We start from the raw sequence: 25149 nt of genomic DNA, 5'->3' as shown, positions 1-25149 counted from the left end.
TTTGCACATTCCTGCTAATGCAACCAGGAAGACAGCAGGAGGACCGAGTCCTCGCCATTGCGTCTGGTCGGACAAGGCCCCTTTGGTTGGGAATGCTCGCAGATGTGGACACAACAGGTGTGTTCCAAATGGCAGGCGAAGTCGTATTCCAGTGCAGCACGCTTATTGCCATGACGTTGTGCGCCGGTGTCGTTTTACGACGACTGGAAATGCCGACCTCCTCAACACAGACAACACTGGCTGCTGCAGTTTACAAGTCAAATCAGTCAGGAATCCGACTCGTTGAAGAGTTTCCTTAATATCGCAATGAAAAACTGGTGATGGAAACGCCAAAATTTTGGAAATCCTCTCAAATATGGCTAAAATGTTTTTACGCTGTCATGAGGTGGTTTAGCAGACGTATCGATATAGAGGTATATCGCAAAATTGTAATGGAAACACTTTTTTCGCATTTATGCGTCACCGGACGTGACGTACGGGGGTCATGTGACCAATTCACTTTAAGTGAAAATAGCACGTTATGTTTGGACGGAGAAAGAGGCAGATTATTTTTTACAGGTAATCAAAGAGACAAATATAGCAACCATTCTTGACAACAAACAATCACAAGCGTAATTCTCACAAATCTCGCGGGACGAGGTTTTACGAGAATTACGGCTTATGCGCTTCACACCATTCAACGGAAACACCTGCAAGTCACAATCGTACTTTGTCGAAATTTTAGAAATATCGCTATTTTGCGAAAAGCTGCAATGGAAACGCAGCTGTAGCTCGGAACGGTTACGTAGCCGGCCAGCGGATGTAGGTCAGCTGTACTGGATGGACAGCCCAGTTCAATGACAACATTAGGTTTAACAGTCGCCCAGCAGATATTAAAGGCAGTAAGAGCTGGCATACAAACGCGTCGACACTAACAGTATGAGATACATTTTAATTGTCTCAGTGAAAAACAACGTTGACAGCAGCTCTGAAATAGAGAGCGCTCGCTGAATATCGCCCATTTCTGCCTTCTTCAAATCCCTGGCTGCGGTGTATTTATTTTGAGATTCAGCCAGCAGTTTGCAAATGAAGTGGAAGTTTGTGTTATTGGATTTGCAGGAGGGTTGATTGAATTTTAAATTGTGCCGTCGTATCTGCACGACTCAGTATTTTGTTCTTATTTTTTAATTATTTTACATTATTCTGTTGTTTAAGCCAAAGAGTAGACGGTTTGCGTCATGGTCTGGGATTCTCCTGCAGATCTCTGCATGCTTCTGTTATTTCACTTGGACGATTGACTTGTAGTTTGGATTTCTTTTGGGCTGGTCAAAGCATCCTCAAATCTAAATCTGGCGGCTCGCCGGACCTTGGAGTCCTGCAGGTGTCATCAACAGCGACTCGGCTAACAAGCAACCCCAAGCACCGGCAAGCACCGCCACATTCTGCAGGGCGGCCGAGGCGCTGTGTGTGTCTCAGCGGTCAGGGTTATTTGTACACACACTTATTTAATATTGATTCACTGTCCTGTGCCAAGTCCATTCTGTGGTTGTGCACAGTGGAAGTAAAGTGGTTGCAAGCACGGCTGCAATTTCAGAGAATTCAGCCGCTTGGATCTGGTGTTGAGGAGGAGCTACTGGAAATGTTCATTGGCGGCAGACATCATTAAATTCATTTTAATTAAAAAAAAATAATAATAATAATATATTGTGTGTCTTAATGAGATTTCTGGATTGTCTAGTTTTCCTGCAATTAGTATTGGAGTATTGGTCCCAATGTTTTTTGTGAAGTCAGTATTCAAAAAGAAATTGGATGCCAGAAATGGTTTGGAGTGAGTTTGGGACTTCGTATGAATGATGCAAAACCACATTCGCAGGCACCGAACCTCCACAGTGGCTCTCTGTCGGACTCAAAGTCCCCATGTTATGCAGAGTCCGCCGGTCCGCCTTCCTTCCGCACTTTCTGCCACCGCCAAAATCCTGTGGCACAACACAGTTCTGAAAATGAGATTATAAAGGGAAGCGACGAGCCAATTGTCAAACACAAAGCGTCCACGGGAAGTTGCAACAAAAGATTTCCAAAGATCTTGCAGAGAAGTTTTCTTTTTTGTGAACTGTGAGGCTCCTCCGCTGGATTCAAAACATCATCTGATTCTACGAAATTCTGTGAAATTTTAACATTCTGGAGGATGATTTGAAGACGATGCGCACCAGGACGGAATACGCTTTCTATTCTAGAGAGGAGAGAGCAGAGGGGTGTTCGCTGCTGCCACAGGAACAATCCAGGTTGCTTAACGCAGACGTTTTCTTGGGGATTTCGGGGATGATTCCCTCTCGGCTCCTGTGCAAGTGTGGAGACGGAGTGAGAGAGAGAGAGAGAGAGAGACCTTGTATTTTCCTTCTGCCCTGAGACATCATTAGTTTTTTATCACTCAGAGCCCATCTGCTCCATCGGCCTGTCTGCAGAGGATTAAAGGGCTTCCCTGTCCACACTGGCTGCCTCCTCCGACACGTTATTTACCCATAAACAGGCCTCCCTGCTCCCACCGGCCCAACATTACCTTCCTGCTGACATCATCCGCGTGGAAGCCAGTTAGTCTGACAGAAAAAAAACAAAAGCCCGGAGAGTTGACTGTCATTGGCACAGGCGCTCTAAAATCCAAGGGGAGCGTTAGCTCAGCAGTAAATTCTGGTAGAGGCTCCTGTCGCTACTCAGGAACAGATCAGCCAAAGCCAAAGTGAATCCATTAATGACAATGCTTTGTTCTTTTTACTCTTTATTTAAGAAGATTAACGCCACTGTTTCTCTGAAGCAGTGTTTCGCCAGCAACCAAAGCTGATGAGACAAAACGCAGTGTTTCGCTGTTGAACATTGGACCATGTTTAGGTTTAAGCATCTCTTTGGGCGGGCGGGGTTATTATTTTTTCATGTTTAAAACAATCATCTCCCTGCTGTGAAGCGGCCCGCCTCCCCCAGCGCCTCAGCTTGGATCTGGGCAGTCATTATTTCCCTCTGCCTCTGCCTCGGCATTATTGCTTCATAACCATGCTGGATTTTTTTTTTCTTCCTTTTTTCACGCCCCTCCCTTTGACATCTGCTCGCTAAGATTAGCAGGCTTCTCCCGTGAAACCCAAGACATGGCAATGCATCATTAGGAATCGCGGCGGCTGTGAGAACTGACGGCCTCAACCAGGGTTTTTGCGTGTCTGCGTTGTTGTTGTTTTTTTTCTCTCTCGCCAGTTTGGTTCTGAAATGAATCCAGACAGATTAGGTCAGTAATTAGTTTTATACGACGCACAGCTGAGTGGCAGCCCGTTCACTGTGGGAGATGTCAACCCATCAATCACTCGTCCCTGTGCTCACTAAGCTGATGAAGGAAGTAAGCTAATATTGGTGAGAATTGATTGCCACCCCTGCAGATTTTTGCTTTGTTTAAGATGCTACATGTATTTCCAGTGCGCCTTTTTATTTCTTAAAACTGGGATGCAAATTGTCCATTAATTCATTGATCGTTAGATGATTGACCTTATCGAGGGATTAACGATCAATTGGTAAGCGGCAGTTTTTCCTGAGAACCAAAGCTTCACAATGAAAAATGTGTAAGGAACACGTTATTTAACCCTTAAGTAATGTTAAGGGCCCAATGTGACCCATTTTTACATTAGATCACAGTAAAAACACCCCAAACATTTATCCTCTGACTTTAAATTGGCTTCTAATGGATCACATCTCAACTTGTTCTCGGTATATTATGACCATGACAATACCTACAGTTGAATTGCTCTTTCCTGCAACTACACTGTTGCCATGTTTTCCACTACCCGTGCAAAAAATGTATAATGAATTGGGACTGATTTAATTTAATCGATTAAATTCTTAATCGACAATTAATCGATTAATTGTTAACATCCCTACCTAAAACCTTGTACATTTTTAAAATATAGATTTCAACGCTGATTGAAGTTGCTATCATTATCATTGAATGAATGTATTTCACCCAATAATGCAAACAAAGAACCCGAACCATGATGCAGGTTTACTTTTATCGGCCATCAGCTGACCCGCCGCATAAAAATCTGCGCCCGCCGCCGCCGCTGCCGCTGCCGAGCCCACATCAATCAGTCTGCCACAAGGTTACAAGCACTCACAGCTGCTCCTGGCCCAGGATTGGCTCCAAGTCGGCTGGAACATGCAGGAATAATTTTCACTCCAGCCTGTGTGTTCCCGCTGTCTCGGGTCCAACCCTGGAAAAACCTTTGGCTGGGTCAGACGACTTCTTCAAGTCCTGTTTTGGTCCATCCAGTACAGTAGCGCTGTTTTTTTTCTCTCTCCCCCCCCTTTTATCATGTAAATGCACAGTTATTTATTTATTTTTTTTACCTCCTTGCACTCACACGGTGCAGCTTCTCTCCTCTGCTGTCACCCCTTTCACCCACCTTTGCACCCCCTCACCTCCCCTTTTGCTCTCTCTCGGATCCATTTTGTGTCAGCTGCAGTCAAGCAGGCAGCCATTGCACATAGAGAGTGTGTGTCTGTGTGTGTGTGTGTGTGTCTGTATGTGTGTGTTTGGCAACAGTCATGGCCCCTTTTGTTTCCCCGCTGCTTTTGTTCTTAAATTGTTCTTCCTTTGCCTTCCTCACATCAAGGTTGTTTCAGTGCTTTGATGGGGGTGGGGAAAAAAAAAATCTATTTCTCTGCAAAGATCTTATCAGTTTGTGCAGTTGACTGTATCCCTCCACCACCACCCCAACCCCCCGCCCTCCCTCCCCTTTGCTGAGTTAAGGCTTGGTGCCGCTGCCGAGAGCGAGCGGTGCAGGACAGATGGCTTTGCATTGCTCCACGCCTGTGTGTGTGTATGTGTGTGTGTGTGTGTCAACAACGTGTCTAAATGTGTTACTCTCTGTGTCGGATGGGTAATCTCCCATGTGACATAATCATAATCTGGTTAGAGCAGACGACCGCCACCGCCACTGGCCCCGAGGTTGTTCCACACATTGAGGCCGAGGCTCTTTAATCTGTGTGTGTGTGTGTGTGTGTGTGTGTGTGTGTGCGTGTGTGTGTGTTTGTGTGTGTGTATGTGTGTGTGTGTCGAGGCCGCAGTGTTGTTATTACTGTCTTTGTTGAGACTGATGAAGCTGTAGGTTCACCAGTCTCACTCCAGTTGGCCTGTCCAGTGAAGAGGCCTCTGAAAATTGACACATTTTTTTACTCTGCACTTTTGTTTAAACGTGAACGACTTTTTTTTAAAATTATCATTATTATTGTTTTTTTCTTCTTATTGCACTTTGACTTTTAAGTTGCTGAGTGCTGCTGCTGCTGCAGCGTTGAAACCCGATGGCTTTGCACGTCGTTATATTGGATCACTGACCCTGTGAAATCCGCTGGACGCGCGCGCTCTGCTCCGCTCGCGAGGCCCTGCTGCACCGTCCAGCAGCTCCCGCCATATTTGTTCTTAAGCTCGATTTTAGTTCAAACCAAAAACTTAACGAGACTGTGTCGCTCCCTGAGTGGAAGTGCTGCCTTTTGGGAGACCTGGGAGACTTTGGTGCTTCCAGTTTGAGGACTGACACAACGTCTGGTGTCTTCAGTCGCCAGTGGTCTCATTTTTTGGTGTGTGTGTTTGTTGTTTTCAGACTATTTGCACTGTTTTGATCATTTCACACCAACCAGAGAAGCACGCAGTTCAAAGTAAAGATGGATATATTTGTGCCTATGTTAAAACATAGTTTTGTCCATTCGAACGCTTCTGTGATGTTTTCACAGCTCTTGTGCCAAGTCAACAAATGCTGCTCTAAAGATCCAGTATTTCAATACATTTATTGGGGGGGATCAGTCAAGTTCCTCTCAGTAAATATCCAGCATGAATGATTAACTCGTGTCTGTCTTCATTCCACTGACTCCCCCTTTTTTTCTGAATTATGCATCAGTGAAGGCCTTGTACTTTAATTATTTGCCCAGGGTTGCGACGGCACCGGTGTCTCTTTATTTCCATTTTAATTTGAGCTGGCAGGTGCGAGATTGAATGCGACGCCGGGCTGAAGCGGCTCTCCTGCAGCCCCGCAGCCTGTCTGTACTCGCTGTTTGGGACAGCGCACGGTGTCCCTTCTGTTTTTGGGCTAGGAAGGGTTTATGAATTTGATTTACTGCTGCAGCCTCACACACAGTTTTGTGCCCTCCGCCGAGTCACAAATATCTTCTCGCTATCTGCATGTAGTTAATGTAGTGTGAACCGATCGCGCAGGTACTGTTCCCTGTTTTCAGAGCAGATGGCTTGTCTGCGCATTTGGAAAAAAAAAGAAAAAGACATTCAAAGGCATACGTCTCCCTGTTTGGTCTCCTGGCAGACGTCTTTTTCAGAGGTTTTTTTCTTCTACTCTGTAGCCCACATATTATTGCACATTGGGAGGACTTTTGCTGCATCGACCTGGCTGTGGTCTGTGGCAACTTGCTAGTTTTAATGTCAAAGTGAAGAGTCGCAGTGCAGTCGGCATGTTGGAAGACTGCAGCGGCACAAAGTCAGACAGGAAGAAGAAGAAGAAGAAGAAGAAGAAGAAGAAGAAGAAGAAGAAGAAGAAGAACATCCACTTCCTCCAAATGTTCCAGTCTTGATACGATCATTACGATGGAATTTTTTCAAAAGCCACGTTTTCAAACTCCTCTAATGAGACGAAACGGGCAGCGCTGTCGAAAACCCATCTTGAATCCAAAGGGATAGTTAAGAAAATCGATCCTCTCTCGCTGTATGAGAGTGTAACAGAACCAGTGCAGCTCCCAGATGTAGAGTAGGGAGGAACTGAAGGTGAAAGTGGAGCTGCATCAGGAACCCGACAGACAGCTTCCCTCTGTCTTTGGCTGCGTTTCCATTACAGTTTTTCGCAAGATAAAAGCGCTATTTCTCAAATTTGGAGAGAGTGCAATTGCCATTTGCAGGTGTTTCCATTGAATGGTGTGAAGCGCGTATGCGGTCATTCTCGTAAAATCTCGCCCCGCGAGAATTACGAGAATTCCGTTTGCTTTTGCTTGTTTACTTTCGTTTACTGTCAGGAATGGTTGTTATATTTTTCTCTGTGATTGCTTGTGATCAAAGAGAAACACATTTTCTCTTAATGTGAGCTCGTCGCGTGACCACGTAGGTCACGTCGTAAACGCAAAAAAAAAAAAGGGTTTCCATGACATGCGCTCCATATGGATTTGTCTGAAAAAGTGCCTCATGAGATGTTGAAAATGATCTTGGGAGGTTTTCTCCAGGAAATTTAGGCGTTTCCATTACCAGTTTTTTATTGCGATATTTGGGTTTTGCACAGTTCTAGGGGTAGTGGAAAACGCAGCTAATGTCTCCATCGCTGCCTGCTGTCTTTGTGTTTCATTGCACGTCCGGCAAACACTCAGGATCTTGTCTAATGCCGTCCAATGCCATTAAAAGATGAGACTGCAGCGCCCGAGCCAGAGTCTTTAACACGGCCGTGGTGGACGCTAATGAATCAGTCACAGCCTCTGTGGCAGAATGTGGCGAACACAACCCGGCCGTGCGGCTGCGAGACGTGTGTGATCAGATCGGATCGGATCGGATCGGATCGGATCAGATCTGCAGCCAGGGGTGAAGCTTCATCCATCCCATGGTGTCGACGTCCCGAGAAATTCAGATTGGCTTTTGCCCCTGATTCAAAACGAATAGAATTCCAACCGACTGACCTGGAGTGAGCCTGCTGGAGTGGTGGGTTATCACTGATATTATTTACTTATTTATCATAGCTGTAGTGTAAGAGGAGAGAGGCAGGTTTTCCCAAAGGTGCAGTCAGCAGCAGCAGCAGCAGCAGCAGACTTGCAGTTTCTCTCACTGTTTTTTTTGCTCCCCCCACTCCAGTCTCATTTTCTGCCTCCGTGGATGCGTTTTTCACCAGCTTTTGTCCATCTGCATAATTTCATCTTCTCAAAGCAAACAGCTCGTTCCAATGCAAGCTAATAGCCTATGAAAGAGGAGCTCCTGGTGGGGTTTTTTTGCCTTTTAGCGGAAAAACACGTCGCCGGTGCCCCATAAAATGAGCCGGAAAGCTCTCGGATGGACGAAATATGTTTTACTAATCACGCCTTGGCGTTAAGCGAGCGGGTCCAGCAGCCGCAGGATGTTCAGAGGGTTTTTTCATTCGCTATCGAAGCGGCCATGTTAAAGACTTCCTCCAGCCGCATGCGATAAGAGGCGTTATTCTGTTATTCTTCAGCAGGGAAACTCTTCATCCATAAATGTTTGGCTGCCTGAGCCTTTCACCGCGGCGCCCGCGCGCTCATTATTTCCATGCGGTGGCTGACAGCCACTTGTAAAAACATAATGAACGTGACCTTGGTCCGTATCAGTCAAGTGAAGCTTTTTAAGAGGTTGATTAAGAGCAGTTTCTTTTCTCATCTTTTCTTTTTTTCTCCAATCTGGCTTTGACGGCTTTTAATCAATCTGTGGTCCATGCCTGGACTGTGGGCGTTTTCAATAATAAGCTGTTCCACTTGCACAGTATATGAACATATGTTCTCTGACTTAAATCCACTGTTCAATTAACACTGGGATCTATTTATCGTGGGTACCACTGGGCGTTATTTCAATGTTAAAATCCTAGTGTTCCCGGTTAGGCTGGCCTGTCGCCCTGGTGGGCGATCTTTTCACTCTCCAGTAAGCGATGATCCTCCAGGATTGAGAGAAGACTCTGGATTTAAATTTAATGGGATCCGTTTAAATCCATGCAGGTCAAACTAGCCGCATGCCTTTAAGAGGATTCCTCCCTAACAGGGATTGTGGAGCTAAAACCCCGAGTGGGACAATTACAGGCTGAAAGTCTGTGAGATAAATCCTAATAAAAATATCACTTTGATTATTAGTAATAATAACTGTTTGGGCAGTCTACCCTGGGGATTTTTTTTGTTGTTGTGTTTAGGGATGTTAACAATTAATCGATTAGCGATTAATTGTCGATTAACAATGTTATCGATTAAATTAGTCGCAATTAATTGAACATTTTTTTACACAGGTGGTTAATATAATAACAGTGTAGTGGCAGGAAAGAGCAATTCACCTGTAGATACTGTGAAGGTCCTAACATACCTGGAACAAGTTACTTTTAAACAAACTCAACTTGAAGTCAATCAACTAGCGATTGATTTATTAATCGCTAATTTGCTTCCCTACTTGTGTTACATGGCATCGGTCAGAATCAGGCTCAGGCCGCAGACGTTAAGAGAGGAAGAGCGACAAACTCTCCCCTCACTTCTGGCCCGGGACGAGCGTAGCGTCAACTCGGCAGAAATCCGTCGCCGCCGCCACCGCCTCTCTCCCGTGTGAGGAGGGAGCGACGAGGTTAAGCTGCTTTAGCTCGAGCCGCCGGTGCCTGAGATGCTCTCGGCTTTTTTATTACTAGCATTAGACCCTTTTTCCAGCTCTGTGTCTTTGATTTGCAGCCTGACCTCTCGGCGTCGTTAAGAGCTCGCTTGGGCAGAAGTGGATCGTGTCAGGATTTCCGCGTTTATTTTTATACTTTTTTTTTTTCTTTTTTTTAACCGCGTTATGTTTTCCCCCAGAGGGGTTGAAAAGTGCAGCCGCACCAGAGACACAACGACGAGCTTTTTCTCATGGGAATTTTGGAGCCGTGCCATTGTTCACCGGTCATGGGGGATGGCCTCCAGGCTATCTATGCCCGAGATACTGTCAACAGCATGATAGTGTATCGCTGGCAGTCTATGCATAACTGTGATATGCATTCTTCGTGTAGGACCTTCAAACTTGCAAGCTAGCAAGCTTTTTTAATGCGATGCCGGAGGAGGGGGGGGGTGGGGGGGGGGGGGTAGTAGTAGTAGTAGTAAAATTAGTTTACTGTTAGACTCAACGAAAACTGATTCTCATTTCTCTCCAGTCTGTTTCTATCTATAGGACTCATAGCTGAGGCACAATGTCTCTTTTTTTATAACTTATTTCCACACAGTAGATCTTCAATTAGTCACAGATGACTTTTTTTTCTCCCATGGACAAACCATTGCACTTTCATGTAGGCCTGTAACCCTGCAAATGTGCTAATCCCCATTGTGTTCCCCACTTTTTTTTTTTGGACCATTCTCTCAACGTTCCCATTGAGAAGCGTTCAAATCCTGCCGCAGAACCGACAGGCTCACAACCCTGAACATTGATTGAATAACCGTGAGCAGCAGTAGCAGGTCCCCTCCGGGCCGTGTTGAAAAAAAAAATAAATCTGGGAATCCATATGTTTTTTTTTTCAGCCCGAGTATCGACGTCATTAGCTGCCGCTGCACCGTCGTCGCCCAGAGTGTCGGAAACACTCTCACTATACAGTCTGTCTCCAGAGATAACGGCCAATTATAGCAGGCACGACTTCCACTTGTCAGGAGAATCGGACTGGCGGCGACCGTGACGGCGGGGAGCTCAGTTCACTTCATCGGGAGGATGTTCAGCGCAGACGCGTTTCTTTTCCCTCCGCGGCGTCGTTACTTTCGCTTCTCAAATCAACTTTGCCGCGCTTTGAATACTCGGAGGGAAGTGTTGCCGCTGGATGCAGAGTGAGACCGCTGTGCGAGAGAAAGACATTTGTGTGTGTGTGTGTCGGCTGCTGGCTTCCGCACTTCTGAAGTGTCGCCGCCGTAAGTGAAGCTGAATTATTAGCAGCAGCCGCCGCGTCTGTGTGCCGTTGACCCTGCACCCTGTGGTCCTTCTGCAGCCGGAGGTTCCTCCTGTACGGAAGAGGACTAGGGTCACAAGAAGAGAAAAACATTCAATTTTTTTTTTTTTCAAGTTTCCAATTCGAGAATAAAGTTCATAAAAAAGACAACATTTTGTGAATAAAATCAAAATATTGCAATTTATGTCAACCAAAATGTCAAGAATTAATTTGAAAAGTGTTGTGCAGTACCTCCCTTTTGGCCAGTTTCCTGATCACTGTGGGTGAACCTTGTGGGATACACCTGTTTACAGTTTACTTTTAACTGTGTGTAACTGGGTTAATCCACCATCCATCCAGTCTACTCGCCAGTTTCCACTTTATTTGCGTCGACTTCATTCATGAAATTTCGACTTTGTTCACGAAATTTCATCTTTTTTTTAATGTCGACTTTATTCACGAAGTTTCAACTTTATTCACAAAGTTTCGACTTCATTCACGAAACTTCGTCTCTTCTTAACATTGTCTTTATTCACAAACTTTCGTCTTTTTTGCGTCGACGTTTTTCACAAAATTGTGACTTTATACGAAATTTCAACTGGAGCTGGGAAGAAGAGACAGAATAATAATAATAAGAGGGTAATAACACTGTGGCTGGCCATTTGGTCCCCGTCATGTTCCCATCATGCCACGGTGCCACCTCCCTTAACGATTTAACTGTGCTTCTTCCCAAGTCACTTTTCCAACTGAGGGACATCAAAGAATTCTGCATGACGTTTGTCGGCGTTCAGTGGTGACTGGTGCCACGCAAAATAAATGGAAGTGGCTATTTCGCACCCGCAAGAGAGCAATTTGTGCAGCCGTAAGAGAGTAATTACCGCTGCGCCGTGCCGTCAGTTCATTCCCACTTATTCGCACGCCCGTCATGCAAAAGTCGATCCATGAGTATTTTGAAGATTTTCCCAATGCGGCGACCTTGCATTTGAGATGAAAAATAAATCTTATTAATGCAAGACAGGGTTTTTTTGTCGATTGGTACTGACGTGGAAGGAAAGTTTGCATCTCTGTGCGACCGCGGCTGGAGGATCCAAACGCAGAGACGGAAGTTTGCGCGGCCCCAAAGGAGTCTGGAGACTTTAAGTCCCGACCGCCGTGCCCCCCCCACCCCCAGCCACCTCCACCCCCTGTCTTCCTCTCAGCCAATCAAATATGCTATCACCGCCGGGCTTATGACCCACACCAGTTGCCATAGCGACGCCGGCCTGCCTCCCGGAGAACATGTCATGCATGTTAAGTGGTTCTCAGATGCTCCGTGGTTGTCTCTCTCTCTCTCTCTCTCTCTCTCTCTCTCTCTCTCTCCCTCTGTCCCTCTCTCTCTCTCTCTCTCCCTCTCTCTCTTAAACATGCGCATGGGATCAAGTGGCTGCTCAGATGACACACACACACACACACACACACACACAGGCATAAAAAAATAAAAAAAAGTCAACGGGGCGTAGGGTCGTAATGACTCCATGTGCCCGACCTGTTGTAATGTTGATAAAAAATCGCCTCCGTCAGCAGCCCAAGCAGACGGCCGGCCCACGTTGGGGAAACACTTGAACGGCTCCTCAGCGTTCGACCTGGCGGACAGACCGCCGGACAGGGGAACGGCTTTATAATTTATGACGCGTGGAACTTTTACGATTAAAAAGATGAAGGCGGCGGTGTGAAAAGTGAGCCGAGGAGGACGGAGGGGGAGGGGGGGGGGGCAGAGACGAGCTGCTGGCTTCGTCGGCTGAGATTGAGACGGTCGAGGCGGCTCACTGCAAATTATTCATAGCTTCCTGTTGAAGCGGCGACACTCTGTGTGTGTTTTGTGCGTGTGGGCGTGCGAAAAAGCCTCAAAGAAAGTGCCGGCGTTTGACGGCAGAGTAAGCGGAGGTGACGGTGCGCACGGCGGGATCCTCCCGGTAGCCGCCTGCCTGGCGATCAGGGTCAGCCGGGCGACATGCGAATGTATTTGTTTGTTTACGTGTGACTCAGAGGAAGCGAGAGCAAAAGAGAGCGGCCGCCCCCTCTTGAGAAGGAGTCAGAGGCGGAAAACAAGATCGTGCTAAATATTAAGAGAGTCAACATTGACAGAAGCCTCTCGGAGCTGCAAACTGATGCCAGGGGAGGAGAAAAAGACTCCAGATTGTGCTGTGGGAACCCTAAAGAGTCCGGACACTGAACGCCTATCAAAAGACTAAAGTGTACTTTGCTGGTGTGGAGAGAAAGTTTTTGCAAAGCAAAACTTTAAGGTGTTCTTTTGTTTTTGGTGTAATTTTTTAGTTTTCTCTTGATAACACAATATAATAAAACATATATTTTATATATATATATATATATATATATATATATATATACATATACACATATATTTAAAAAATATTATGGTCAAGTCGTGATTTCAGGAGGGATGCCTTTTTAAAAGAAATTACAGAAATTTGCACAAAGAAGTTTTTTATTTTTCCTGTTGTCAATATCCAAATTTGCTGTGTGTGTTGTCACACTTGTGATATTCATTCCTTCATTCATACGTTTTGTTGTTCCTTCTCAAACAAGCTGCTAAATCCATTTTTAAGTCGGGGGACTTTTGCACCCGTCAGCGCGAGCAAAGCGTGCACACGCTTCGACCTCGTCCGTCCGGGGTCGTGGAGCGCTGGAGTCGTTACATCGAGTCATGTCAGCGTCGAGGTGTCAGAGTCGAGCCTCTTAATCCTCCTGCAGGATTAATATCAGTGTGGTGGCGGGAATACCAAGTGCCAACACGGAAGCAGGTTGCAGCCCAGCACGTGGGAAACTTCATGTTAATTGAATATTTTGAAATAGAAAAAAAAAAAAACAAGTAAAAAAAAATATTCTTTTTTTGTTATATGGAGTATAATTTGTCTCCTCGCCCTGTTCAACTCTATTATTGTTTACTTTGCTTGAATGAATGGACGTGTGTGCGTGTGTGACAGGGAGAGACGGTGTTGCTGTGTAGCAGTGCTGGAAAACTGGGGCATCCCTGACATGCCCGTGCTGTTCCTCAGTACAAACACTGTGTGGAAGACTGTATTTAAATACACTCTCTCTTAGCCTGCCCCCTACTGTTGCCCAGACCTACTTTCAAACACACACATATGCAGTAACACACACTTGGCCGGGAAATAAGCCCTTAAACACGCGCAGGTCGAGCAGAAGTGGCCTCAGTAAGTGGCGGAAGTTAAATTGGTGTCCTGTGATTTTTTTATTCGCTCCCCTAAAGCCGTCTTCCTCCGTTAAAACTTAATTAAGCAACTTGAAAACAGACTTCGGGCAGAGGACTTTGTGGATCGTACTGCCCCTTGTGGCGAAGAGTTGCACTGCCCCTCCAATTGCTCCAATACACAAATACAGGTCAACAAATCCTTTTATTAATGATACAATAAAATGTCAATTGTCATGTAAATCATCCTTATGTATCAGAACAACATTTTGTTTTTAAGTTTGATTTATTCATGCAAGATTAGATTGTAACTTTAAAATAGTTTTTATAACATTTTTACTTTTACAAAAAAAACCTTAAACCATAAAGTTTTTATGAAACTTTTATGAAAATTTAATTATTTGAACATTGTGTCATTAAGCTTAAATTAAATTAAATTAAATTAAATTAAATGAAATTGAATTTTTGATCCTGTTGAAATGAAAGGACACTGAGAGTTTAAATGTGTTCAATTTTTTTTTCTCAACCATTGTTTCTTAAATCTTGTGTCCATTCAAAAGACTCAGTTTTTAAATCCTGACTCCAACTCAATAACTTTCTTGACTGTAGTTCTCAAAGTGGCCAGTTGGTGTCCTCCTTTCTCCATTTTTGCAGCATGGCAAATTAGCCTTTTTTGGGGGGAAAAGTTTACCGGTGCGTCGTTTTGCAAAGAGATCGTGTTGGCTCACGGTAACTTTTGGCCACGTTAATATGTTGAATGAATTTGCAACTCCACAGTCATTTCACGACTCTGATGAGGTTTCCTTCGGTGTGCACGGTTGTCTTTTTCTGAACTTTCTGAATGGTTTTTATGTTTAACACCCACCTTAGTGGAGTGCTTCTCTTCCTTACCTCTCGTGATCTTCTTTGTGTTCCCTTCTCCCAGGAGCCGACGAGAGTTGAGTGCCTGAGAGTTCAGAGTTGTCCGTCCTGGATCCTGTCCTCCCCTCTTCCTCCTCCTCCTCTCCTTCCTCCGCCCTGTTCCTCCGCTCCCCTCCCACCTCCGCCCTCCCGCCACCACCTGCATCTTCATCTTTGGGCCGCAACTCCGCTCACGTCCCGACCGCCTAAATAAAACAGGCTCCCGCGCCACGCGACGCAACCCCAGGTCGGCAGGATGATTACCTCGGAGCTTCCCGTGCTGCAGTGAGTGGAAACGACTCCGTTTGACCAAAGGTTGAAAAGCTTTGTGGGATGACGGCGCGTTACGCGTTCTTCCCCCAGGGACTCGTCCAACGAGTCGGGAGCGACGGACGCGGTGGGCTTGAGCATGAACATGAGTGAGCTGGACGACACGGAGATGAGAGGCAAGAAGAAGAGAGGCCGGCCGGGGAAACAGGCCCTGGTATGTGCGGGTTTGTTTTTTTCAAATGCCTGCTTGGCGGTTACAGTTGGCAGCGTCTGTTTTCTGTTGCACGATTGGTTCTCTCTTCTGCCCTTTTCTGAGTTTTTTTTTTTTTTTGCACCCTTGTTTTCTCCCACCACATCCCGATTGACGGCGCAGTCGGCCAACAAGAAGCCCCGGAAGTCGCCGGCAGACAAGGTCGTGAGCGTCGCCCGGGGTCGAGGCAAGGCCAACGGCGTCGCCCAGCACAACGGCGACGGCGGCGACCCCGTCACTCTGTTCGAGGTGGTCAAGCTGGGCAAGAGCGCCATGCAGGTGCGTGTCAGGGAACTCAGGATGAGAACATTTTTTTTCCATTCCAGATTGTTTCTGTGTTTGGCTTGTGCCCGACTTTCTCCCCGCACCGCTTCTCTTTCACATCCGCCTATAAACGCCTCAGTGAAACACCTAGTGGAGGAGGATGATATTAAAAATGGAAAATGGGCAACAAAAAAAAAGAAAAAGAAAACTCAATTTTTCCGCTCGCTTGCAGTCTGTGGTGGACGAGTGGATCGAGTCGTACAAGCAGGACAGAGACCTGGCGCTGCTGGACCTCATCAACTTCTTCATCCAGTGCTCCGGGTGTAAAGGTAGGAGGAGACGGACGTGCCCGGGGCTTCGGCCGTGCCGGACCCTGAGAGTGTCCCACGCCTGGACTAACACCTTGTTGTCGCCCTGTGACCAGGCACGGTGAGGATCGAGATGTTCAGGAACATGCAGAACGCAGAGATCATCCGCAAGATGACGGAGGAGTTCGACGAGGTAAGTGTTGTTTGAGATTTTCCAGAGGAAACGATTCCCGTCTCAAATTCCTTCCAACTTCAAACTCAGCCCACTGACTCTTCTAAAAATGCCTCCTCCTCCTCCTCCTCTTCCTCCTGCAGGACAGCGGCGACTACCCTCTGACCATGCCCGGCCCCATGTGGAAGAAGTTCCGCTACAACTTCTGCGAGTTTGTGGCCGTCCTGATCCGCCAGTGTCAGTACAGCATCATCTACGACGAGTACATGATGGACACGGTCATCTCGCTCCTCACCGGCCTCTCCGACTCCCAAGTGCGAGCCTTCAGACACACCTCCACCTTGGCAGGTCAGGTGCAGACCGTCTCTTTGCTGTTTGTTTCACTTTTTTGTTTTGCTTTGCGTGAGAAAACCTCTGCACGAAAGACGGGAAGCAACCAAGTACAAACACTGCTACACTGTTACTCGAGTATTTCTTTTTCTGACAACCTTTTACTCCCTCCTCCCCTGCTTTTGTGTTTAAAAGATACAAATTTTGTTCTAAATAATTCACATATTTTTTGTTATCATTGCAGTTGCTTGAAGTGAAGCTATTCGAACAGTTGCTGTCGTGTAGTTCAATATGAAAGTTGATCATATTTTAGAGGGAGATTATTAGAGTACCTTGGCTTTGGGGTCACTGTTCAGTACAGACAAAAATTTAATATAGAAAATAACATTAAAAGGGTTAAAAATCCAATATTGCTTTGCTTCATTAATGGCACAGAAACATTTTTATTTTTTACTGAAGGACATTTCAGTACTTTCTTACTTTTACTTAAGTAAAGGAGTTCAATTGGTACTTTTACTTTAACCTGAGGTTCCAGGTATCTGTACAATCAAGTGCAGAATGTAAATACTTTTGTCCCCATGCAGCCATGAAGCTGATGACGGCGCTGGTGAACGTGGCGCTGAACCTGAGCATCCACCAGGACAACACCCAGAGGCAGTACGAGGCCGAGAGGAACAAGATCGCGGGCAAACGGGCCAACGAGAAGCTGGAGCTGCTGCTGCAGAAGAGGAAGGAGGTGGGGTCCGCAGCGGAACCCCCACCCAATGTTCCGCCCACCTCGCCGAGCTTCGTACATAACGCGGCACTTCTCTGTCTGCCCCTCGCAGCTCCAGGAAAACCAGGACGAGATTGAGAACATGATGAACTCCATCTTCAAGGGGATCTTTGTGCACCGCTACAGGTAGACCTGCTGCTGATGCTGATGCTGATGCTCCTTTGAGCGGCAGTTTAGCTACGCTTCACCTCCGACTGACTTGTTTTCACATTCAGGGACGCGATTGCCGAAATCCGAGCCATCTGCATCGAGGAGATCGGCGTGTGGATGAAGCTCTACAGCGACGCCTTCCTCAACGACAGCTACCTGAAGTACGTGGGCTGGACTCTACACGACAGGGTGAGCGTCCAGTCGGCGGTGCCAGTCGAGCGGCTGCGTCAGCAGGACATTGACGACGTCTTGTGTTTTTTTCCCCCCAGCAAGGCGAGGTGCGTCTCAAGTGTCTGAAAGCTCTTCAGAACCTCTACACCAACCGAGAACTCTTCCCCAAGTTGGAGCTCTTCACCAACCGCTTCAAGGTTAGTGTCCGCAAAATCGGATTTGAGAAGGGACCTGATTGGAATCCGATTCGCCTGCAGTCTGAACGCAGCCTTATGAGTTTTCCTGAACTGTTCCGTTGTTTGATGGCCTTCCGCTGTGACAGGACCGCATCGTGTCCATGACCTTGGACAAAGAGTACGACGTAGCGGTGGAGGCCATCCGACTGGTCACTCTCATCCTGCAGTCAGTACAATCTGTTGTTTATAAGTCCTCCTCTGCTGCTGAGTCTCACTGCTGACTGACCTGATGATGATGATGATGATGATGTTGTTCTGCAGGGGCAGTGAAGACGCCTTGTCCAACGAGGACTGCGAGAACGTTTATCACCTGGTTTACTCGGCGCACAGGCCGGTGGCCGTGGCCGCCGGGGAGTTCCTGCACAGGAAGTGAGTCTCCTCACCTCACGTTTTTTTTTTATACGCTTGTTCGAAATTGTGCGTTGCGTCCGATTTATTCACTTTCTTTCTCTTCCCTCCGGTCATTTTTTCTCTCAGGTTGTTCAGCCGTCACGACCCGCAGGCCGAAGAGGCGCTGGCCAAGCGACGCGGGAGGAGCAGCCCCAACGGAAACCTCATCCGCATGCTGGTGCTCTTCTTCCTGGAGAGCGAGGTAACGCCGACGTTTGCCGACTGTCTGTCCTGCAGGGTACAAATTGCTAAGTCCCGCGTTAAAACTCACGCTTCCATCACTGAGCAGAGACAATAATTCGGTTTGGCTTTGCCGTATAAAGCAAATCAAAATTGTAATTGCTAATTAAAATAAAATCTCATAATATGGACACAGCACCGAGTCTGCATCACTGAGGGTCCACAATGACGTTCTCGCAGCTATGGACAATTAACACTCTGTTGTTCTGGTGTTATTGGACCTGACCTCTGCATTTGACACGGTGGACCCTGCCGCCCTCGTCTCCCGACAACACTCGGTCGGCCTGCAGGGGGCGGTGCTCAGATAGTTCTCATCATGCCTTCCTAACAGATCTTTCTCAGTGATGTTAAATTACTTCTCATTCTCTCTCTCCTTCCCTCTTTCAATCTGGTGTGCCTCAAGGTTCAATTCTTGGCCCTATTCTGTTTGCGCTGTATATGCTCAGTTAAAAACTTGTTTATTCAGGCTGGCATTTTAAACACAGCCACTAACTGGACTGCCGCTTACTGGTTTTACATTTGTGTTTTTAATTATGTTTGGCTAATTTTGCATTTTGCTCTTGTTTTATAATTGCGCATTTGCGGTAATTTTGTGTTTTAACTCTGTTTTACTGGCATTGCTTTTATTATGTATTACTCTGGAAAGCACTTTGTGCGCCGTTTTGACTGTTGTAAAGTGCAAATACAATTTGATTGATCTTTTAACATGCATGTAAAACGCTTTCCCTCCCTTTGGCGTGCAGCTCCACGAGCACGCTGCCTACCTGGTGGACTCATTGTGGGAAAGTTCTCAGGAGCTGCTGAAAGACTGGGAGTGTATGACTGAACTCCTGCTGGAGGAGCCTGTGCAGGGGGAGGAGGGTAAGTCACACACACACACACACACTCACACACTATTTTCTACTCCTCCCGGCCAGAGGAAAGTAAAAAAATAAATAAATAAATCTCTTGTGTGTGTTTTTTTTTTTTTTCCTCCAAAGTGTTGGCAGACCGTCAGGAGAGCGCTCTGATCGAGCTGATGGTGTGCACCATCCGACAGGCAGCAGAGGCACACCCACCTGTGGGCAGAGGCACTGGCAAGCGGGTATGGCATATTAACACATTTACACCTTCAAGTTTTCCTTCAAATTCAAAGGTCCCAATATATGTTATGGAGGAGATGTCCTATTCAAAAAAAGAAAAAGAAAAGTTCTATAGGATCTGGTCCAAATGAACCAAGTACATAAAACCAACTAGATCTGATTTCATATGAATGTGCTTGTGTCTTGTATAAAGCTGTCCTCCTTTCTTATGTCATACTTGGATGTTCCGGAGTGGTGCCCTCCCCACTTCTGTTCTGTTTCCTTATCGTTATTGTTTTCAACTAAAACAAGTGATAGACTGGAAAGAACTAGAAAGGCAAAATGGACAAAATCTCATGAACCTTCTGTTCATGAGATTTCCTTGAATGACTTGAAGTCTGTAACTAATGTATGACATTAGTATTTCCCTTTCCAAATAAAAAGGCAATTAAAAATAGAAATTCAAAGGTCCCACCCATGTTTTATCTAACAATAACGTCTCCCAAGTCCATCCGCCACCTTAAAAAGACGTTGGCCCTTTGTGATGCCTCAGAAGCCCTTTGTGATGTCGTAAATGGTACTAATGGTTCTCAGGAGTTTGTTCCGCCCATTGAAAGGACCTGCTTCACTGCAGATGGCAACAATATATGAATCTAAACATGGACCTTCCTAAAATTGCAAATGAGACGAATGTGATGGACATGATAGAAAGAAGGTTTGTTAAGATTTTTCTTCTGATTCTCGATTTATGTTATATTCACAGGTCCTGACAGCAAAGGAGAGGAAGACCCAGATCGATGATAAAAACAAGCTGACTGAACACTTCATCATGGCTCTGCCCATGCTGCTCTCCAAGGTACGACTGCCCCGTAGAGTTGAAACCATGACCATGCAGACATAGAAGTAAAAAAATCCCAGTTACACCGGCTGCTCTCCTGAACTCTCTGCCTCCCTCCCTCCTCCCCTCCCCCCACCGCAGTACCAGGCCGACTCGGAGAAGGTGGCCAACCTGCTGCAGATCCCGCAGTTCTTCGACCTGGACGTCTACAGCGCCGGCCGCATGGAGAAGCACCTGGACGCCCTGCTGAAGCAGATCCGGCTGGTGGTGGAGAAGCACATCGAGATGGACGTCCTGGAGGCCTGCAGCAAGACCTACAGCATCCTGTGCTCGGAGGAGTACACCATCATGAACCGCGTGGACATCGCCCGCTCGCAGCTCATCGACGAGATGACGGACCGCTTTGCGCACTCGGTGGAGGAGCTGCTGCAGGAGGTACGAGAGGGCGGGAAGAACGATTGTCCTTGGAAAAACAACGGTTGCATGGTTGATGATTTTTTTTTGTTGGTTTAACTTGAGTTTACGCACTAACTGATGTTTGCGGTTTCCAGGCGGAGGAGGCCGACGACGACGACATCTACAACGTCCTGTCGACGCTCAAGCGACTCACGGCCTTCCACAAGTGAGACCTCCCTCACACTTACCACCCTATTAGCTTTTTTTCAATACAGTCGCCCCACTAATCGAAATGTCCCTTCCGCCCAAAGCGCTCACGACCTGACCCGCTGGGACTTGTTCGGGAGTTGCTACCGGCTGCTGAAGGCGGGCATCGAGCAGGGCTCCATGCCGGAGCAGATTGCCGTGCAGGCGCTGCAGTGCTCCCACTACTCCGTCCTCTGGCAGCTGGTCAAGATCACGGAGGGAGCTCCCAGCAAGGTGCGGCCAAAAAAAAAAAAAAGAAAATAAAAAACACGAAGGCTCAGCCAATTACAGCACTTGGGCATTAGTAGCAGCGTAAAATGTATTGATTTTCTCACAGAGTGAGAAAATCAATATCTCTCTGGAGATGATGATGTTGACTTGTTGAATGCATCAGAGCAGTGGTTCTCAACTGGCGGAGTCTCACAACCCATCTCACAACCCAGATATATATATAATAATCATTTGTCAAAGGGAGGGGCTCTGTCCACAATGCTGCGACCCAATATTGGGTCGCAACCCACCAGTTGAGAAACGCTGCACTAGAAGTTAATTGCAGCTGCTATTTTAATATTTACTTTTATGGCAAATGTGTGTGTGTATGTGTGTGTGTGTGTGTGTGTGTGTGTGTGTGTGTGTGTGTGTGTGTGTGTGTGTGCAGGATGACCTGGTGGCCCTGAGGAGAGTGGTCAAGTCCTTCCTGGCTGTGTGTCAGCAGTGCTTGTCCAACGTCAACACGCCGGTCAAAGAGCAGGTAACCGCGCCCCGCCTCTGAAAACCTCTTGAACCTCTTTGAACTCTGAGCGACGAGGGGCGGCGAACAGTTTTGCGAACTTGTGTTTTTGCGCAGGCGTTCATGCTCCTGTGCGACCTGCTGATGATCTTCAGCCACCAGCTGACGTCCGGCAGCAGGGAGGGTCTCCAACCCCTCGTCTTCAACCCTGACGGCACGCTGCAGAACGAGCTGCTGAACTTCGTGCTGGACCACGTCTTCATCGACCAGGACGACGAGAGTCAGAGCATGGGTGAGACAGCAGGGGGCAACCGCTAACAAGGACGTGTTTTTAAAAATAAGAAACAAAAACTCATTGGTTGGTTTTCTTCCGCCTGCAGAGGGCGACGAGGAAGACGAAGCCAACAAGATCGAGGCGCTGCACAAGAGGAGAAACCTGCTGGCGGCCTTCTGCAAGCTGATCATCTACGACATCGTGGACATGCCGGCCGCCGCCGACATCTTCAAACACTACATGAAGGTTGGCTGCTTGTCCGAGCTCAGCAACGTGATGGAAAAAAAGCGATTCCGTCGAAGGAAATGAACAAAATTGTATGTTTTTGCTTCCCTTCAGTACTACAACGACTACGGCGACATCATCAAGGAAACTCTCAGTAAGACCCGACAGATCGACAAGATCCTTTGTGCCAAGACCCTCATCCTCAGTTTGCAGCAGGTGAGCTGAGACACAGCTTTTTAAAACCTTTTGTTTTTTCAATGAGAAAGATTCCCTGACGCACAAACATAATGTCAACACATTTCAGCTGTTCAACGAGCTGCTCCAGGATCAGGGGCCCAACTTGGATCGGACGTCGTCTCACGTCAGCGGCATCAAAGAGCTGGCCCGCCGCTTCGCCCTCACCTTCGGCCTGGACCAGATCAAGACCAGGGAGGCTGTGGCCACGCTGCACAAGTCAGATCTCTTTCTTTTTGTTTGTTTTTTCCCCCCCGGCTTTGGTGACTTAATTGTACCATTTTTAAACTCTGCGTCTCTCGCTGTTCACCAGGGACGGTATCGAGTTTGCCTTCAAGTACCAGAACCCCCGTGGACCCGAGTTCCCGCCAATCAACCTGGCCTTCCTGGAGGTCCTCAGCGAATTCTCCTCCAAACTTATCCGCCAAGATAAAAAGACTGTGTAAGTAACTCCCATTCAGGTTTTTTTTTTTAATTTTTTTTTTTTGATGTGCTTGTTTGTTTTTTCACACTTGCGGCGACGGTGTCTCCTCAGTCACTCGTACCTGGAGAAGTTCATGTCGGAGTCGATGTCGGAGCGGCGGGAGGACGTGTGGCTTCCACTCATCTCCTACAGGAACAGCCTGCTGACGGGCGGCGACGAGGACCACATGTCTGTCACGTCGGGCTCCAGCAGCAAGACGGGCTCGGTCCGCAGCAAGAAGGGCCGGCCGCCGCTGCACAAGAAGCGCATCGAGGGTGAGGAGAGAGAGAGAGACAGAGAGACAGAGAGACAGAGAGGCAGAGAGGCAGAGAGAGAGAAAGTGAAAATGGTGCGTTATGTTTGGGCGGAGGAGGAAACGGAATATTTTTTACATGTAATCAAAGAGGAAAATATAAAAACCTTTCTTGACGGCAAACAAACGTAAACAAACAAAAGCAATTATAAGAAGAGATTATACGAAAATTACGTCCCATGAGAATTCTCGTAATTCTTGCTGGACGAGATTTGACGAGAATTACAGCTTGTGCGCTTCACACCATTCGATGGAAACACCTGCAAATCGCAGTTGTACTTTGTCGAACGTTTAGAAATATCGCTTTTACTTTACGAAAAACTCTCTCTCTCTTTACGAGAGAGAGAGAGCGAGAGAGAGAGAGACTTCGACTGGTTTGAGTGTTGGTGACTCAACTTTTATCTGTTCCACCTTCAGAGGAGAGCAGCGTGGATGGCTCTTGGATGATACGCAATGACACTCTCCAGACACCGGGGGCGCTGCAGACGCCGCAGCTCACCTCGACAGTCCTCAGAGAGAACAGACCGGCGGAACACATGACAGACCCGGACTCAGAGCCCGGGTCAGAGGGCGACTACGTGCACAAGTGAGTCAACGTGTTGGAGGCGTCAGCTGCGTGAAAGCTGAGTTAAAGTTTTGAGTCTAGTAAATTTTTAACAGGAGTGATTTTGTTGTTTTTTTTGTTTTTTTAGAAAAGATGTGTTTGTGTTTTTGTTTTTTTGTATTTTGTGTTATTTGTTGATTTTCGAAGGGGTCCCAATATCAGATCATGTAGTCTAATGATGTTGGCAATGTTTGTGTTAATCCACATTTGGCCAGAAGAGGGAGACAGAGTTTCTACCCACATGCATTTCTGAAGTGCAGATTTGGTCAGTTTGAATAATTTATAACGATCATTATTTCTCACGTCGGTTTTTTTGTTTGTTTTGTTTTCTTCTCAGCCCACAGATCCAGATGTCGTGGCTCGGCCAGCAGAAGATGGATGAAGTCAACCGGAAGGACCGGACGAACATGAACTACATCAAGTCGCGCAACAACCAGGGCGTCCGGCAGACTGTGTACGCGTGCCTTAGTTTTAAAGCGTTGTGCAAAACCACACGCCGCCTGCCCTTTGACAGGAAATGACAGAGATTAATGGGAAGCGCGTGTTTGATGTGGGTTTTGCTGCAGGCGCGGCTTGATGGAGGACGACGCGGAGCCCATCTTTGAGGACGTGATGATGTCATCGAGAGGCCAGCTGGAGGACATGAACGAGGAGTTTGAAGACACGATGGTGATCGACCTGGTGAGACGAGTTCCCCTCGGACCGAGGCGGCGAGGTGCTTCCAACATTCCAGCGACCCGTCCTTTAACTTTGGCTCACTTCCTTTTCCAGCCGCCGTCGAGGAACAGACGCGAAAGAGCGGAGTTGAGACCGGACTTCTTCGACTCTGCAGCGATGATTGAAGACGAGTCGGTCAGTAAGAGTTAGAACCTCAGCCACGACAATATGAACTGAGTTTTATTCATTTTAAATTACCAAGTCATTGTTTTGCCCCCCCCCCAAAAAAACTTCTATCTATTTTTAGCCTTTTTCTCAACAAACTTGATGAAACTCACAATCTCTAAATTCTTACTTCATACACTTCTGTAACATTTGTGGCTGAACTGTCTGGAATAACGACAGACAGGAAACAAATTCCCATACAAACAACTTGAGCAATGTTTTTTTAAAAGTCGCGGAAAAGTCACAGAAATTAACTAAATGCACAAGTAAGTGATGTTGTGCGACGGTAGCAGTCACCGCGTGTTCTAAGTTTTTGAAATGCTAAATAACTGAATTTTACACGTGCAAGTCAAACTGTGATTAATCGCAGTTAACTGTGCAGATTCTGCGATTAATCGCGATTAAAAAAAAATGTATCGTTTGACAGCCCCAGTATTATTACGTTATGTCTATTTGTGGGTATGGCAACTTTGATTTCTTTGTCTGCAAGTTCACAGAAGAATTATGATTCTAAAAATGAAGAACTCACTCAACATTTGACGCGTCACGTTTTACACCGGGCACATTTTCTACCTGCGTGTTAAATTAACA

General features: G+C 46.7%; 1 protein-coding gene across 1 annotated transcript in view; it reads left to right on the top strand.

Annotated features, from left to right (window-relative positions):
- Positions 1-25149, top strand: part of stag1a (STAG1 cohesin complex component a) — a 31934-nt gene that overhangs the window by 5076 nt on the left and 1709 nt on the right. Inside the window, exons 2-31 of the mRNA XM_076017647.1 lie at positions 14762-15021; positions 15100-15220; positions 15380-15535; positions 15753-15849; positions 15945-16021; positions 16144-16348; positions 16915-17066; positions 17158-17231; positions 17321-17444; positions 17525-17623; positions 17749-17828; positions 17924-18031; positions 18140-18254; positions 19036-19153; positions 19273-19376; positions 20117-20209; positions 20333-20626; positions 20743-20813; positions 20899-21067; positions 21492-21584; positions 21681-21855; positions 21944-22083; positions 22177-22278; positions 22367-22515; positions 22610-22738; positions 22832-23034; positions 23490-23658; positions 24014-24130; positions 24243-24357; positions 24448-24528. Of these exons, the coding sequence (XP_075873762.1) occupies positions 14993-15021; positions 15100-15220; positions 15380-15535; positions 15753-15849; positions 15945-16021; positions 16144-16348; positions 16915-17066; positions 17158-17231; positions 17321-17444; positions 17525-17623; positions 17749-17828; positions 17924-18031; positions 18140-18254; positions 19036-19153; positions 19273-19376; positions 20117-20209; positions 20333-20626; positions 20743-20813; positions 20899-21067; positions 21492-21584; positions 21681-21855; positions 21944-22083; positions 22177-22278; positions 22367-22515; positions 22610-22738; positions 22832-23034; positions 23490-23658; positions 24014-24130; positions 24243-24357; positions 24448-24528 (3759 nt within the window). The 5' untranslated portion in view covers positions 14762-14992. The remainder of the gene's footprint in view (positions 1-14761; positions 15022-15099; positions 15221-15379; positions 15536-15752; positions 15850-15944; positions 16022-16143; positions 16349-16914; positions 17067-17157; positions 17232-17320; positions 17445-17524; positions 17624-17748; positions 17829-17923; positions 18032-18139; positions 18255-19035; positions 19154-19272; positions 19377-20116; positions 20210-20332; positions 20627-20742; positions 20814-20898; positions 21068-21491; positions 21585-21680; positions 21856-21943; positions 22084-22176; positions 22279-22366; positions 22516-22609; positions 22739-22831; positions 23035-23489; positions 23659-24013; positions 24131-24242; positions 24358-24447; positions 24529-25149) is intronic.

Source organism: Nelusetta ayraudi, unplaced genomic scaffold (genome assembly GCF_046127955.1).
Source record: "Nelusetta ayraudi isolate G7.1 ecotype Tasmania unplaced genomic scaffold, CSIRO-AGI_Nayr_v1 ptg000007l, whole genome shotgun sequence".
NCBI lineage: Eukaryota > Metazoa > Chordata > Actinopteri > Tetraodontiformes > Monacanthidae > Nelusetta > Nelusetta ayraudi.
Note: the sequence above shows the minus strand (reverse complement) of the source record. Positions and strands in the feature narration are given on the sequence as shown.